The sequence below is a fragment of the Ovis aries genome, chromosome 3, assembly GCF_016772045.2.
Source record: "Ovis aries strain OAR_USU_Benz2616 breed Rambouillet chromosome 3, ARS-UI_Ramb_v3.0, whole genome shotgun sequence".
NCBI classification, from domain to species: domain Eukaryota; kingdom Metazoa; phylum Chordata; class Mammalia; order Artiodactyla; family Bovidae; genus Ovis; species Ovis aries.
The window spans coordinates 8,035,257-8,051,025 of record NC_056056.1 but is presented as its reverse complement, the minus strand read 5'-3'; the positions used below and the strand labels follow the sequence as shown (position 1 = coordinate 8,051,025).

Here is a 15,769-nt window from a genome sequence, read left to right as displayed (position 1 = left end):
CTGCCACAAACATGCTCCTTTAAAAAAAATGGAATTAGCAGTGTTGATTTCATTCTGATCATACATGACTGCTACCGAAATATCCAAACTGCACAGAGGATGCAAAAGTCCCTATAACCCCACAACCCTAGAGATAACCGCCGGTGGCACTCCTTCCTTAACTAATTACAAATATTCACCAGTTTTAACCAAAGAGAGATCACACTGACCACACTGATCCATGGACTCTTCTTTTTTACTGAATAGTATGAACTGAAATCCTTGCAGTAACTATGTAAAGACTATGCCCTTGAACAACTGTACTGTATTCCACTGTAGAAATATGACATGATTTGCATATTCAATATCCTATTGACGGACACTTAGGTTGTCTCAATTTTTTGTTTTTCATTTTACAAACAGTTCCGCAGTGAATAGCTTTATAAATATATTTGCATATTTATCCTGCTGTTTCTTTAGAGCAAATTTCTAGTCTAGAACTGGCTAGTCAACGGATGTAAGCATTCACACTTTTGGTGACTTCTGCAAGATTTGCCCTCCAAAAAGTTTTAACCAAGTTATTCTTCCAAACTATTTTTTCTATACATAGATTTCTGTACATTATTAGGTATTCACACTGTGAATATATTAGTGTCCTGATTTTTCTCCCAACATTTTGGTGGGTGTTGTTGCAAAGTCAATCTGAGCATTTTTAATGATTGCATAGTATTCTATTGAATAGATTTATTTCTATCATGGTTTATTTAACCATTTTCCTATTGATGAACACTGAATTGTTTCCTGTTTTTCAATATTATAAATACCCTGGCAATGAATATCTTTGTGTATAAATAATTTTAATTTTCTTTTTCTAGGATTATTTCCTTAGGACAGATTCCTTGAAGACTGATTACTAGATATAAAAATTGTGAAACACTGCTGAATTGCATTCCAAAAAAGCAGTAATTAGGGTAAATGGTAATATGTTGGAAACAACCCAGATGTCCATCAAGAGGATATTGATTATAGTATTATACAATGAAAGACTAGTTGTTGAACAGGCAAGGGATATTTATTTCCATTCATATGTCCTTCCACAATGTACTGTGGGGGGAAAAGCAGGTTTCAGAAAATATAGAATTTAGGGAGAAAGTAATATATATAAATAATAAATATACAAAAAGTAAACTACAATATAATAACCTATATAAATTATAAAGTTCTAATGGCATAGTTATTAACCATTATTTTGAGAAGGTAAAGAACATAGGAATTTTTCTGTTTCTACTTCACAAACTTCAGTCATTTTCAGATTTCTTACAGTGAGTTGGTAAGTTTTTGTAAGCAGACAACTGATCAACAAAGACTTTAGAGAGGAAAGCTTATAAATTATTTATTTTTTAAAATGCCCTTTGATTGATTTAATACAGAGTAGTTTTCTGGTTTACATAGCGAAATTCACCCATCTTCGTCTTTTTTTTTTTTCTCCCCAAGTCTTCCAAATTTAGCAACCCCCTTCTGCTAATTACCCCTAGCCCTGCTGGGCTCAGAGTTTTCATCTCTGGATGAAATCTGGAGTTTACTGTCCAGCACAGGGTGTGCTGCTCAATCCTCTCAACAATGCCAAGAGGGAAGGTGCTATTATTACCCCATTTTACACATGGAAAAACTGAGACTCGGAGGGGTCCAATCACTTTTCCAAGGACAGTCAGCAGGGCAGGGGGCTGGCTTTGAACCTAGAGCCATGTGGCCTGCGTTCCTGACTCCTAAACAGTGGGCTCCAGGCTGACTGCCCCACTTAGCCAAGAACTGAGAGAGAAAAGATCCATTTTAAAAACTGGCTGAAAGTCCTGGAAATGCTCAGAGGCAGCCAGAATGGAAAAAGATGCTCAAAGGGAACAGAACTGCTCAAAGGGGCTGAGGCTGCCCTGTCGCTTGTGACACGTGGAAAACTTGACAACTGTAGCATCCAGGAGGTTAGTGGGAGAACTGGTCATGCTCTTTGGCAGATTGCTCCCTCCTCCTCCCTCCCTGCCCCTACCCCAACCCTACCCTGGGAGGAAGCACTTGGGACCATCTCAGAGGAGGCTTTTCTGGTAGCCGTGACTCAGTCTTGGAAAGGAATGACAGCGCATCCTTGAGCTTTGTGGGGCAGCAGGGTCCCCGGGACCCCTCCAGCCAGCATTTGTTTTTAAGCCCCTGGTCTCAGGCTGCCTCTCTCCCAGGTCCCCTGAGCTTGGCCACATGAGCCACACCCTTGGCAGAGTCATGGGATGGTTGGGGGGATGTGGCATCTCTCAAGGCTGCTTCTCCTGGGCTGACATCCAGGATGCTGCTTTCTTCCCCACCCTCCTGCCTCTCCTGAAGACCTCACCCCATCTCCTTGGCCTCCTTCTTGCCCTCAGAATCCCTTTTTGTGACCCAGGCACACTAACCTTCAACTCTCTTCCCACATAGGGGGATCTGCCTGAGAGACCTGAGCCAGGCATAGGAAGAGGGACAAGGTGTGGGTCTAGTTTTGCCCGGCCTGAGCCCCGCCCGGCAGAGGAGCAGGTCCCTGGGAGTAGACTCCCGTCCTCAGCAGCGCAGCGAGTCCCCCTTTCTGAGGAGTTTCTGGTTCATGAGCCACAGGGCAAAGAAGCCCATGTCTGCTCACCCTGGCAAGAAGGGCAGAGATATCCATCCTTCATTCATTCACTCATTCCTTCAACATTGCCCTCTTTGAGCACCGTGGTGTGCCCAGCCTCTGCCTTCAGGGCAATCACAGTCCAGTTTGGTGAGGGAAGAGGGTGTGTGTTGCAGGGTGTGGGGGAGGGGACATAGAGGTCATCATGGCGGACTTTCTGGAAGAGGTGACATTCAACAGAATCTTGAAGGGGGAGTCCATCTGGGTTTTGTCCAGAGCCTGGCTGAGCTGGGGACAGAGTTCATAGGCCAAGGATTTGCAACAACTTCCCTTTTGGCCTCAGTTGATTAAAAATTAGGAGCGGGAGAAGGGTGCTGCTGAAATTCTACCCCAAAGGGGTGGGGCAGACACAGGCAGGCTGGCCAGTCAGCTCAGAGCCAGGCAAATGTGTCTGGGGGGTGGTAGTGCCAGGCCAAGGCATGCAAAGGGAAGCAGAGTCAGTTGGATTCTACCATGAAGGCCTGGGGCCCAACCAGGCCCCCCGCAGGGTACTGCTCATGCTGCTGGCCCCCCCAACTCTGCATGCCACCCTACCCCCCATGCATGCCTGTGCCTCCTGCATGGCCCTTGTGTGACTGTTGGTTTTCCCCTACCTCCCCTTCCCCAGCTCTTACAAGGAGCATTGCCTGTCCCCAGCCTGACTCAGGAGGCCAGCTGGCACCTTGGGCCCTGCCCTCCCCAGATTCTCCCCGGATAGTAATCTGCAGGCTGTTACCTGCCTGGTTCCCCACCTGAGTGTGCCTGCAAGCCTTTGCGAAGGCAAAGCGTAGCCCTGAGGATGAGTGAACGTTTGGGGAGCTAACTGTGCCCCCAAACAAAGGCCTCAATCGAATAGGTCTGCTTCCAAGATGGCTGCCAGCAAGATGGCTGCCGAGGAGCAGGCTGATTCCCAAGGCACTTGTGCGCATGGGAACTACCAGCCCCATGAAGTTGCCCAGGTAGGCTAGTAAAGAGGGCCCAGACCCGGGAAGACGCTTGAATTGCCATTTGGATCCCACGACTGAGGGAAAGGGGTGGCCGTGGCTTGGTGCCATCAGCTTCCTGGGCCCCCAAGTCTTGGGCTTTCGGTGTGTCCCTCCCACCCCACCCCGGATTCTGGTGGGCTTTGGGTGCCCCCTACCTGTGCCCGCTGTGTACCTGGCTCTCTCCCCTGCCACCCTTTCTCAGCTCCAGCAGTACCCCCGGCTGCGGGAGGAGATGGAGCGCATTGTGACCACCCACATCCGGGAGCGCGAGGGTCGCACCAAGGAGCAGGTGAGCCCACTTGGCACCGCCCACTCTTCCCTGGCCTTGAACTCCTGCCCCTGGGCTCACCTCCTTCTTCCCAGTTAGTCTCTTATGCCTCAGTCTCTCTTACACTTTCTCTCCCCGTATTAACTTTATGCTTCTCTCTTACTCTGTTTTATTGTGAGAAAAAAATACACATAACATAAATTTCACTGTTTTACCCACTTCAAATTGTGCAGTTCCGTGGTATTAAGGACATTCAGATTGCAACCATCACCACCATCCATCTCCAGAACTTTTTCATTTTCCTAAAATGAAACTCTGCCCGCCTCCACCTTAAGCAGTCCCTGGCAGTCCACTGGTGTAGACTCTGCGCTCCCAATGCAGGGGGCTCAGGTTTGATTCCCAGTTGGGAAACCAAGATCCTGTGTGCTGCATGGCACAGCAAAAAAAAAAAAACAAAACACAAAACACAATGACTCCCATCCCACCCTCTTCCCAGCCCCTGGCAACCACCATTCTCCTTTCTGTTTCTATGAATTTGACAAGTCTCGGTGCCTCATATAAATGGAAGCAAACAACAACTGTCATTGTGTGTCTGGCTTGCTTCACTTAGCGTGATGTTCTCCATCCATGTTGTAGCACGTGTCAGAATAACGCTCCTTTTTAAGGCTGAATCATATTCCATTGTTTGGGTAGACCACATTTTGCTTGTCCATTTGAGTTGGGTTTTTTTTTTCCCCACCTTTGGGCTATTGTGAATAATGCTGCTATGAACATGGGTGCACAAATATCTCTTTGAGACCTTGCTTTCAATTCTTTGGAGTGTATTCCCAGAAATGAATTGCTGGATCATATGGTAATTTTATGTTTAATTTTTTGAGGATCTGCCATAGAGTTTTCTACAGAAGCTGTTCCATTTTACAGTCCTACCATCTGCTTCTCAACTTTCTATACTCTGATCATCCCTCTTTGGGCTTCTCTCTCTATTTCCTGTTTCTCTGGGTCACCATACACCCCCTCATAGGCACCCTCCCTTCCTTTTATGTAGTCATCTATCAAATATTCATTCATTCCATAAGAGGCATGTCCACTGAGTGCTCCTCTGGGTTGAGAGGCACAGAAGTAAGCAGGCCCCCTTACAGCTCTCACAGAGCTCACAGGTGAGCCCTTTTTCCTTGTCCATCTCCCTGTCATCCTTCCATCTGTACCCACTTCTGGCTCCCAGTCCCCAGCCTCATCCTTATACACTCCTTCTCCACAACGGTGCTGTCCTCAGTCACTCACTTTTTTCAGTTTCAATTTTGGCTGTGCTGGATCTTCATCTGGCACACACGGGCTTCCCTTGTTGAGCATGAGCTTTACGGCGCGTGGGCACATTAGTTAAGACACACAGGCTTTAGTTGCCCCACAGCATGCAGGATCTTAGTTCCCTGACCAGGGATCAAACCTGCATCCCCTGCATTGGAAGGTAGATTCTTAACCACTAGACCATCGGGGAAGTCCCAAGTATATGCATTTTAATGTTGTCATATATTGCCAAACTTCCCTCCAAGAAGGTGATACATGTTTATATTTCCATCTATGGTATGTCTTTCTACAATTGTGCCCACATTGGTCCCAATATTTATTATTAATTTGAGAGGTCAAAAAGGGTCCCGTTTTAACTTACATTTCTTTGTGAACAAGAGGGAGCATTTTTTACATATCCTTATTGGTTATCTGCATTTCTTCTATGGATTACCCATTCAGGTTCTTTGGCTATTTTGGTTTGTGTTTCTTGTCTTCCATTTATTGATTTCTAGGAACTCTTTATTTATTATGGATACTATTATGGATATCTTTGTTTATTATGGTTTATAGATTTATTTCTTATGGATTCTATATATGCTGCAAGTATACTTCTCCCAGCTGTTCATGCATTTTAAAACTCTATGGTATCTTTTCCATTTGCCTGCTGACCTGTATATCCTTGAAGGTCATGCTCCTCATCGATATTGAGCTGGCTTACATGAATACGAACCATGAGGACTTCATAGGCTTTGCCAAGTGAGTGCTCCTTGGTCAGAGAAGGTGACAGTTTGTGTGACTCTGTGTGTGTGTGTGTGTGTGTGTGTGTGTGTGTGTGTGTGTGTAGGGCCCAGGCCTGCTGAGGCAAGCCTCTGGGTCTGGTGCCCACTGAACAGTAGCAATGAAGCTGGACCTCTGGAGAGAGGTTCTGGGACTCTTCCTTCTCTCCTCATTAGTGCTCAGCAGAGAAGCAACCAGATGAACAAGAAGAAGGCTTCAGGGAACCAGGTGAGTGAACTCCAGTGCCCCAGCCGGAGGGATGGAGGGTGCCGGATGGACGCCAAGCTCTGAGAGCCCCCTCCCCCGAGGGGAAGGGTCCCACAGGGGCCAGGGAGCCTGTCAGATGCCAGCCACAAGCCTCCCACTCTGCCTCAGTAACCCTCTCTCCTCTCTCCCGATGCTTCTCGTGGTTGCTATGGTTACCTCTTTGCAGGATGAGATTCTGGTGAGTACCAGGACTGGGGCTCTTGGTTTGTATAGTGAGGGGGAGGACGGGACCCATTTGTAGTGGGGATGCTCAGGGGTCAAGAGGACACCTTTTGGTTTGAGCTGCTTGCACACAGCAACACATGGGTGTCCACACAGGTACTCAGGCCAGAGGCAAGGCTTAGCCACACGCAGAGTCCTACCAATCTGTCCTTTGGTGTGCATGAGCTAAGCATCTCCTTCATCCAGAGGGAGACCACATGGGCTGGAGTGGGCCAGAATGTTTGGCAGAGACCTGGCATTGCGTAGGAGCTCTTTAATATCTGTGAGATGGATGGATGAGAGAGAATGTTTATAAGCTGGCATCCCTACCAGAGCGTTGAGGAAAGAGATGAATGAAATGTCAAGAAACCGGGGTCTCCTCACCTGCTCTGTCCTTCAGATCTCTGCTGAAACATCACTTCTCAGCCCCAGTTGTACCCCGAGCCTTAGAGTCTGAGCTTTTCCAGAGGCCATAGTGTCTGTGATCAGCTAGATGCTTGTGTACTTACTGACATCATATCATTTCCCTCTTGAGCCCTCTAAGGGGAAGGGCTGGGTCTGTCTTGTTCACCAGTAAATCCTTAGCCCCCAGTGCAGTGCCTGGCACCCAGTAGCTGCTCATTAGAAGGAAGGAGTTCATGAATGCAATATCCCAATTCGGCAATTCGATTCAGCAGACAGTCACTGGGGCCTACACTGTGCTGGCCCCTGGACAGGAGCCAAACTCGAGTCCTGCCCCTTGTAGGCTGGGCTTTCAGTCAGGCCCCACGGGGAACAGGAGGTTCCTGGTGCCCAAGGTCTGGAAAGGGGTTTTGGATGAGCAGGGAGGAGGGCAGAGCTGCGGTGGCCGAGGGAGCACAAAGGCTGGGAGTCAAGGGAGGAGCAGGGCAGAGAGGTCTGCTGGTCAGATGCTGGAGATGGAGGGCCAAGGTACGGTATTCGGACTCAATTTCAAAGACAGTGACAAGACGCCGAGGGGGTCCTCTCCAGACGGGGACAGGGTGGGAGAGGACTCATGGAGGCGCCTGGCTCTTTATCTCTGTTAACCGCTAAGGCAGCTATTAGCTGTGATCTGCTGTGTGACTTGGGTTCTCCACAGGCTTCTCAGGGAAGCCAGAGAGGGTGCAGGAGGACTGGGGGCAGGGCAGGCTTTGAGAGCCTCAGAAGCAGGCTTGACCCCAGAGGGCTTTCCTGCTAGCCTCAGTCTCCTCTGTCTTCTCTGGGTGCTCAGGGGAGAAGCCAGGGAGGCCAGGGTTTGGGGGAGGGAGTGGAAGCAGCTCCCTCATCCCCTCAGTCTGGCCCGCCACCAGGGTCTAGTCAATGGCCCTGCCCTTGGACCCGAATCCACAGGCCCAGATCTGTGTTGATGGCTCAGGACGGTCCCAGGGCCAGCTGTTTCCTGCTGTGAAAAGAGACGTTTGCCCATGACTCTGGGTTTCCCAGGGGAAGAGGAGTCTAGGCAATTTGTGCTCAGCAACCCCCCACCCTCGCCTCCCACTCTACCACCACCACCCCCCATCTGGGACCTGGAGACAAAAACTCTTAGAATCCCACTGTGGCAGCCTTCGTGTATTCATGCCACAGGTATTTATTGATCACTTACTTACTGTCTGCAGAGCACACTGCCAAGTGCTAGGATACACCAGTAGGGGAGAGAGTTCACAGTTTAGCAAGGCAGACTGACATGAACTAATAATCACACACACACACAGATTCAAAATCCCAGTCATCATCACAGAAGAAAACTTCAGGGAATGATGAAAGATTATAATATGGGTTCTGATTATCCTGGGAGCCAGGGAGAGCCTGTCTGAGAATGTGACTTCTGAGCCCGTATCCAGAGGATGGAGTTGGATTTGCCAGGCAAACAGGAGGAAGTGTTTTCTAGGCAGAGTCAACATCAGCATGTGCAAAGTCCCTGAGACAAGTCTTTGAATAAGCTGACTCTTAAGCTGAGAAGATATACTTTGGCTCATGTTGCCCAGTCAGCCACCTAAACTCAGCTTGCACAATTTTTAGCGCTGGGAGCTCATCCCCTACCAAAGCCACCAGTTGCCTACTCAGATGGCTCTGACTGTCAGAGGCTCTTTATCCTGAACTGACCTCTGTCTTCCACTCTGTTCACTTGTGGTTCAAACCAGGGCAGATCTGGCCCCTACTGTTCCTGACCAGCCAGGCCTCCAAAAGCTGAGGGAGGGGTAGCCTTTTGAGTGTCTCTCTCTGCCTACCCCATCTTCCATGGGGAATCCTGGCCTCTGTCCAGTGACTTCCTGTCCCCCCCACCACACAACCTTCCAGGTCATCCGGAAGGGCTGGCTAACCATCAACAACATCGGCATCATGAAGGGAGGCTCCAAGGAGTATTGGTTTGTGCTGACTGCCGAGAATCTGTCCTGGTACAAGGATGACGAGGTAAGTAAAGGGACACTTGTCATCAAGGGATTTGTCTGGTGGCCAGAGTCTGGTTTAGATCCTGCCACAGGCTTGGAGTGGACTGGACCACCAAATAGGAGTATTTGATATCTGTTTCATTGATTGATTGACTTATTTTTGGCTGGATCCAGTACTTAGTTGCAGTGCACCGACTTAGTTGCCCCAGGGCACGTGGAATCTTAGTTCCCCGACCAGGGATCAAACCCATGTACTCTGCCTTGGAAGGCGGATTCTTAACCACTGGACCACCAGGGAAGTCTCCCAACAGGGGTATTTAAAAATCCCATCAAAGAGCTTTGAGTGAAGGTGGGAAGTAAGGACCATACGCAGGCAATTCTGGGGGCTCATCCAGGCAGGATGGGGAAGATGGCTTGGCTGGACGGGGGACCTTGGGGGCTGAGCGCCCTGGAGAGGGTGGGCAGGGGTGCTGAGCGTCCTTCTCTGACCCCACCAGGCCCGCAGCCTTCCTGTTTTCTTGCTCCAGGGCGTGCCTGCTCCTCTGTGGCCCCCACAGGCCCATGACACACACAGTCCAGCTGCCAGACACAGTGTTAACCCCTGCACCCCAGTCCCCCAGGCCCCGCAGTCCAAGCGCGATGCCCAGGGTGCCTCCAGCCAGAGGGTCCAAGACCAATGGGCCCCACAGAGGTGCCACACCGAGCCTCTCCCTGCCCGCCAGGCATAGACCCCCCTGCCACTTCCCTCCCCTGCTGTTGGTCTCCTTTAAGAACCAGTCTATTTGGCTTCCACATCTGGATTCCAGAGGTGACCAAAGAGAAGAGGGAAGGCAGGACGGAGTGGGGAGGGGGTGGGGGTGGCTTGTGGTAATGAACTCCAGCTGGCCACGGGGTGGGGGAGGGGACCCTCTTCCTCCCGAGGGCGCTGTTGAAGGACAGCGGGGAGCAGAGCTTGGGGTAGTGGCCTTCGAGTTTGGTCTCCGAGGCCCCCTTGGTGATCCCTGTCCCCCTCTGAGTTGCCCGAGGCAGGGCCCCCCTCCCCACTTTGGGCAGGCCCCTCTGTCGTCACTGGCAGGGGCGCCAAGCCATCTGGACCTCATTACCCCAACCCTGGCCTCTCCCAGAGCCCGGGGCCCCTTGAAGGGATGGAGCATGAGGTGGCGGGGCACGCGGGGGGTGGGGGTCGCTTCCTGCTCTGCCGCCCAGGGAGGCTCCCTAGACGTGTGCCGTGGACGGGGCGGGGGGGTGGCGGGCTGCCGACTGCTGGCCCCCACGACTCCTGGTGGCCCTGTGCTGCGGTTCCTTACACAGGGCCGGGGGACATTGTGAGCTGGGGCTGAGGGCCAGCGACTGTCTACTCTGTGGGGGAGAAAGAAGTGTATCTGAGAGCCCCCCCCCCGACCTCGTTCTCGTATGTGTATACGTGGGGGGGTGTCTTTTGGGAGCTTTGTATGTACATCTGAGTTGAGTCACATGTGATGCTGGCGCTGTCTGTGGGGGTGGGAGTGGGGTGGGCAGAGAGTGCTGGGAGGTGGGGGCCTGGTGGACGTGGCGTGTGGGTGTTTGACAGGAGAGCATCGGGGTTATAAGCATCAGGGCATGTTTGGTATATGAGGGTCTGCGTGTGCAGACCATGTGTGCCCGTGCTCCGTATGTAAGTGCCGGTGTGTCTGTGTGGCGAGTGGGCTCCAGGAGCAAGGACGTGCGTGTGGCACGTTTGAGAATATGTCTCATATGTATGGGGGATGTAAGGATGGGAGAGGACCAGAGTTCCATTGTGAGTGGGTATGAGTGTGTGTCTGTGTGAGCTTGTGTGTGTGTGCACTTGTGTGTGTGCACTTGTGTGTGTGCGTGGGACATTGGATGTGCGATTTAAAACTTGAATGCAGGAATGAATGTTTCTGAGCTGGGGCGGTGTTGCTGCTGAGGTGAGGGTGCCTGTGTGTGTTGGATGTGAGTGGATTTTTTTTTTTTTTGCACTAAAACCGCTGGGGTCACAGAGGTGGTCCGGACTGGGGAGAGGCTGATCTGTACCCCTTCTCCACCCAGCCACCAGCCATCTGCTCTTCAGGACTTGGATGGCCCTCTGGGCAGACAGGCAGTCGCCCACAGCCCAGCCCTCACTGACCCCCCCATCTTCTCAGTCTCCCTCCGCCACCCATCAGCACCCCCACCCCATCCCACAGCAGCGTGGCGCCCCCCACCCCCACCTCCCTCGGTGCCTCCTCCCAGCCTCCACCCTGTGCCCCCCAAGCTCCCTGCCCCTGCTCCAGGCTCCGGTTGTGGGATGGCGAGCGGGGGTCGGTCCAGGTCTCCAGCAGCGGCGCCGAGGGTCTAACCCAGCCCAGCCTAACCAATGTGCAGACTACTGTACAATTTGGGAGTCCTGAACAGATAGTCTAAACACTGGGTAGACGGAGTGGAGGGGGTCCCACGATCCATCCAGGCAGCAGTGTCTGTCCGTCGGGTGTGAGTTCGGCCCCGTGTCCCAGAGATGCAAGGCCCCTCAGCCCAGCCCAACCGGTCCAGGGTCCCCTCTCTGCTCCAACTCCCCTTCTGCCTCCTTTGACGTGGCAGGGGCGAGCGGGAGCTGTGGCTGGGAAGGAGGGGCCTGGGGAGGGGGCCGGCCTGCGGGAAGGAGAAGGCTGCTCCTCACTGGATCCAACCCCAGGGCGGGTGGCGGCAGGGCCTCCCTCGAATGCTTCCAGATGTTCCCTGGCCGTGTGTGCGACTTCCTCCTCTCCTCCCCCAGCCGCCCTCCGGGGCTCCCGGCCACCCGCCTGGCATAAAGAGGGCTTTATGTGGCTGGACGGGCCAGGCGGGTGGGTGGTGGGTTGGGGGTGGGCAGAGGGAGGTGGGTAGGATGACACCAGGACGACGGGGAGCAGGGTCCTCCTAAATCCAGCACCCCTACCCCACCCTGCCGCCCAAGATCCTGGGCGAGGCCCAGAGTCCTCCAAACCCACACCGACACCCCACCCCACCCTGGGGCCTGGGCCCAGTGGAGTTGGGTGGGCTCATGGGGTACAGGCAGCAGACACCCTTCCCCTCCTCCCAGAGCCCCATCCCCGGGTACCTCCTCTGCAGACTCCGGAGCTCCTCCCCTCAGTGTGTAGGACAGAGCAGCCTACAGACACATGTGCGCATAGGCCTGGCACCCGCATGCCACCCACAGATAAGCATAGCTCCTCCCAGACAATACAGATAAACCAGGTTCAGTCCGTTATGTAAACTATATGTGTGTGTCCCAGAGGCACATTCGTTCAAACACACAGATATTTATAATTGCCGTGCATACCTAAAAAACTGCGCACGCATACAAACATGCTCACCCACACGGTCGGACTGGCACCTCCTCAGGCACCCTCATGCACGCAGAAGGACACACGGGCACAGGGATAATGGTGACAGGGCACATGCTCTGGCAGGCATGGATTTGCACAAACACAACGCCACACATTGCACACACTCACCACCTCCAGGCTTGTGCTGTGTGTCTGTCTGATTGCTAACACATGGGCGGCTGTGGGGGGGTTGCTGAGCCAGCCCTTTGAAGACACCAGGCTCTGGTGGCCACCCCCCCTCTCCCTGTCTCTCCAGTCAGGAAATGAAGTCAGAGGCTTATCCAGCGCAGACCCCATTGGCCAGGCCGGGGGCGAGAGAGGCTGAGTGTGGGGGTCCCTGGCTGGGGCCGACTTGGCTTGTATCCAGGGCTTCTTGGGGCGGGATGTGGGAGCCAAGCTCAGCCTCACCACCCCGGGCTCTTGAGCTCTGGCACTAATGCGGAGGTGGTGGGAAGGGCTTGAGCCAAGGTGTCCAGCAGGCCCAGGGCTCTGCGGCCAGGCTCTCACCAGATGGCGCCTGCGCAGTTCTAGGGGGCTGGTGGTCCCTAGTCCCAGGTGCCCACCCCAACCCCTTGCCCCAGCACAGAGCATCTTTACGGAGTGAAGTGGGGGCAGAGAACAGCGCCAACCTCACCATCACTCCTTGCTCTCCCTCAGGAGAAAGAGAAGAAGTACATGCTGTCCGTGGATAACCTGAAGCTGCGGGACGTGGAGAAGGGCTTCATGTCCAGCAAGCACATCTTTGCCCTCTTCAACACGGAGCAGAGGTGCCCGCCTGCCCCCATGGGGCCCGCAGATCCAGAAGGGAGAGGCACCTGCCCCCAGCCCCCCAGCAAGTCATTCATTTGACAAACATTTGTTGAGTTTCTCCTCTGTGCTAGACTCATGTCAAGATCTCCTTCCTGGCCTGTGCCCCCCGCCCCCATTTCCTTTCTCCTTTCCACCTGACCTCCCTCCCTTTCCCCTTCTGTCTCTCCTTCCCTCCTTCCTCCCCTTCTGCAAGCACTTGGTTAGTAACTGCCCTGGGTAAGATACTGTCAGTACCAGGCCTCTCACCTCCCAACCCAGGGCTGACTCTAGAGGCCCTTCTCCCACTCAGAGATGCGGGTTCAATACAGCTGCCAAGAGGAGAAAGCCAGGGAGGGGGCAATGGGGCTTGAGATCTAAACCAAGGACTGCAATGTCACGGGTGCCCCTTTGATGAGGCCTCAGTCCCTTTCTAATAGAGTATTTTACTGCTCATTTCACTGAATTCTCACAAGGACCCTAAAAGGCAGGACTTGTTACTATTTTTAACTTTTTATTAATTTATTTGGCTGTGCTGGGTCTTAGTTGCAACACACAGTATCTTCGATCTTGTGGCACGCAAGTTCTCTAGTTGCAGCATGTGGGATCTAGTTTCCTGACCAGGGATTGAACTCGGGCCCCTTGTATTGGGAGCATGGAGTCTTAACCACTGGACCACCAGGGAAGTCCCAGGAATTGTTATTATTAACCCATCTTCCAGATGAGAACACTGAGGCTGGGAGAGAGGAAGGGACTTGCCACAGCTGGGAAATAAGAAAGCCAGGACTGGCCCTGCAGGCATGATGACCCCGGTCCACGCGTGCCCTTAACTACCAAGGTGAAGGGGCTTTGCCCTGTCTCCCCTCACCACTGGCCCCACCTTGCAGGAATGTCTACAAGGATTATCGGCAGCTGGAGCTGGCCTGCGAGACACAGGAGGAGGTGGACAGCTGGAAGGCCTCCTTTCTAAGGGCTGGCGTGTACCCTGAGCGTGTTGGGGTGAGTGGCAGGGGAGGTAAGGGAGGGGCAAGCAGCTTAAAATAAGGGGTCCTGCAGGGGAGCCACCCTCAGTGATGCCAAGCCGTGCCATATTTTCGAGGTATTGGGCTCCGAAATAGCAGGGATCCTCCCCCTACCTGCCTCGGGGTGGGATCAGTTAAGCCTTCCTCCCATCCTTCTCCAGTGCCATTTTACATGACCCTTTTCTGCTGCAGATGGCGTTTCCTGTATCCCTTTCATATGATGGTGGTTTCTTGTGATTGCTCTCACTTTTCTCCCCTCTTTCACTGTGACAAAGTCGAGAGTTGCCTTCGAGTTGGGGTGCAGCGCCCAGATTGCTTACTCAGTCTCTCCTCTTTCCTCTCTATGTGTGTCTGCTTCGGCTATGCTCACTGGTGGCGGCGGCGGTGGTGGCAATGCTGATGTGGTGACCTCTGTGGCTTTGGTGTGGGCCTCCCAGGACAAAGAGAAAGTGAGTGTGCCCCTCCCTGGCAGAGTGTGCCTCTGCCAGGCATCTCTAGCCTAGGGCTAGATCTGGCCAGGTCTTTAGAATCCAGAAGGGACCTTGGAGATGTCCTTTTCCTAATTTACGGACTGGAAAAGTAAGGCAAATTCTAGGTACTAGAGTCAGAGCCAAGACAAGGCTGAATGAGGGCCTGGGGTCCTGAGAGGCACTAGGGTGGGCACTCGTGTCCAGAGACCCAGAGCTATGGGGGAGCTGGTGTCTTTGTATATAGGCCAGCTGCTTCTCTCTGTGCTCCAGCTTCTAGCCATCCTTGAAGGGGCTGGGACCCTGGGGATGCCTTGTACCTGGCTTTGAGGGCCCAGCCACCCTGATGCCCTTTGTTCCTAATGGCAGGCCAGTGAGACGGAGGAGAACGGCTCGGACAGCTTCATGCACTCCATGGACCCACAGCTGGAGCGGCAGGTGGAGACCATCCGGAACTTGGTGGATTCATACATGGCCATCGTCAACAAGACTGTCCGGGACCTCATGCCCAAGACGATCATGCATCTCATGATCAACAACGTGGGTTCACCACCTTGTTGGGGGGCAGTAGGACCAGGGAAGTGGGTGGCCGGCTTGGCCTCGGGTAGACACAGGCCAGCCACGGGGGGCTGAATCTGGGGAGGGAGGCAGGGGTCCATGCCAGAGCTGTCCGATAGAAACGTCGTATGAGCTTCACATATTACTCTATAGATTCACACAACCAAATTGTTCCAGACATGCTTAAATTTTTCCAGAAAGGGCTCAGAATCTGCATCTTTTGAGAACTCCCAGACCATGTTTTGAAATACTTCCCCCAGAAACACTTCCACCTGTAGCTTAATGAAAAAGCATAGCCCTAGGGGAATTAGAACTGTGTTGAAATCTTGGGTTTGCCACAAATTCCCTGTGTGATTCTAAGCAAACAACTACCCTCTCTGAGGCTATGTTTCCTTATTTGTAAAATATGGATAATAATAGAATTGAGAATTAAATGATTATAAAGTGCATAACAACACAGTTCCCAGCATGTGATATGTGCTCAACATATATTTAAATAACAAATAAATGAGACACAAGCCAATGGCATAAAAAACCTCCACAAATATTCTCTCCACAAATATTCTCTCCACAAATATTCCAGAGCCTGGACCAGGTAACACTGAGGGATTTTTAAGAACATTAACCCACCTCCTAAACACAGAGACTTGTATTTCACCCAGTCCTGGCACAAATTCACACCTGGTACTCAAGGGCTCAGAACATTTTAAACTGTCATTTTCCTTATTTCGGTCCAGTGGAACATACAAATCTTTGGAAAGGGTGTAACTAC

At 52.3% G+C, this 15,769-nt stretch overlaps 1 protein-coding gene across 14 annotated transcripts in view; it reads left to right on the top strand.

The window, feature by feature from the left end:
- The window catches only part of DNM1 (dynamin 1), a 43,569-nt gene that overhangs the window by 22,069 nt on the left and 5,731 nt on the right, over window positions 1-15,769 (top strand). For 11 of the 14 annotated variants that reach the window (XR_003588612.3, XR_006059076.2, XR_006059077.2 and 8 more), the window contains exons 11-19: window positions 3,833-3,919; window positions 5,871-5,941; window positions 6,139-6,190; window positions 6,396-6,407; window positions 8,729-8,842; window positions 12,822-12,931; window positions 13,838-13,949; window positions 14,410-14,421; window positions 14,809-14,979. Coding sequence is in view for 11 of the 14 variants with exons in the window: in XM_027966389.3 (XP_027822190.1) it covers window positions 3,833-3,919; window positions 5,871-5,941; window positions 6,139-6,190; window positions 6,396-6,407; window positions 8,729-8,842; window positions 12,822-12,931; window positions 13,838-13,949; window positions 14,410-14,421; window positions 14,809-14,979 (741 nt within the window). In the remaining 3 variants the exon portion in view is untranslated. The remainder of the gene's footprint in view (window positions 1-3,832; window positions 3,920-5,870; window positions 5,942-6,138; window positions 6,191-6,395; window positions 6,408-8,728; window positions 8,843-12,821; window positions 12,932-13,837; window positions 13,950-14,409; window positions 14,422-14,808; window positions 14,980-15,769) is intronic. The other 3 variants (XM_042245644.2, XM_042245647.2, XM_042245646.2) reach the window with 2 other exon arrangements.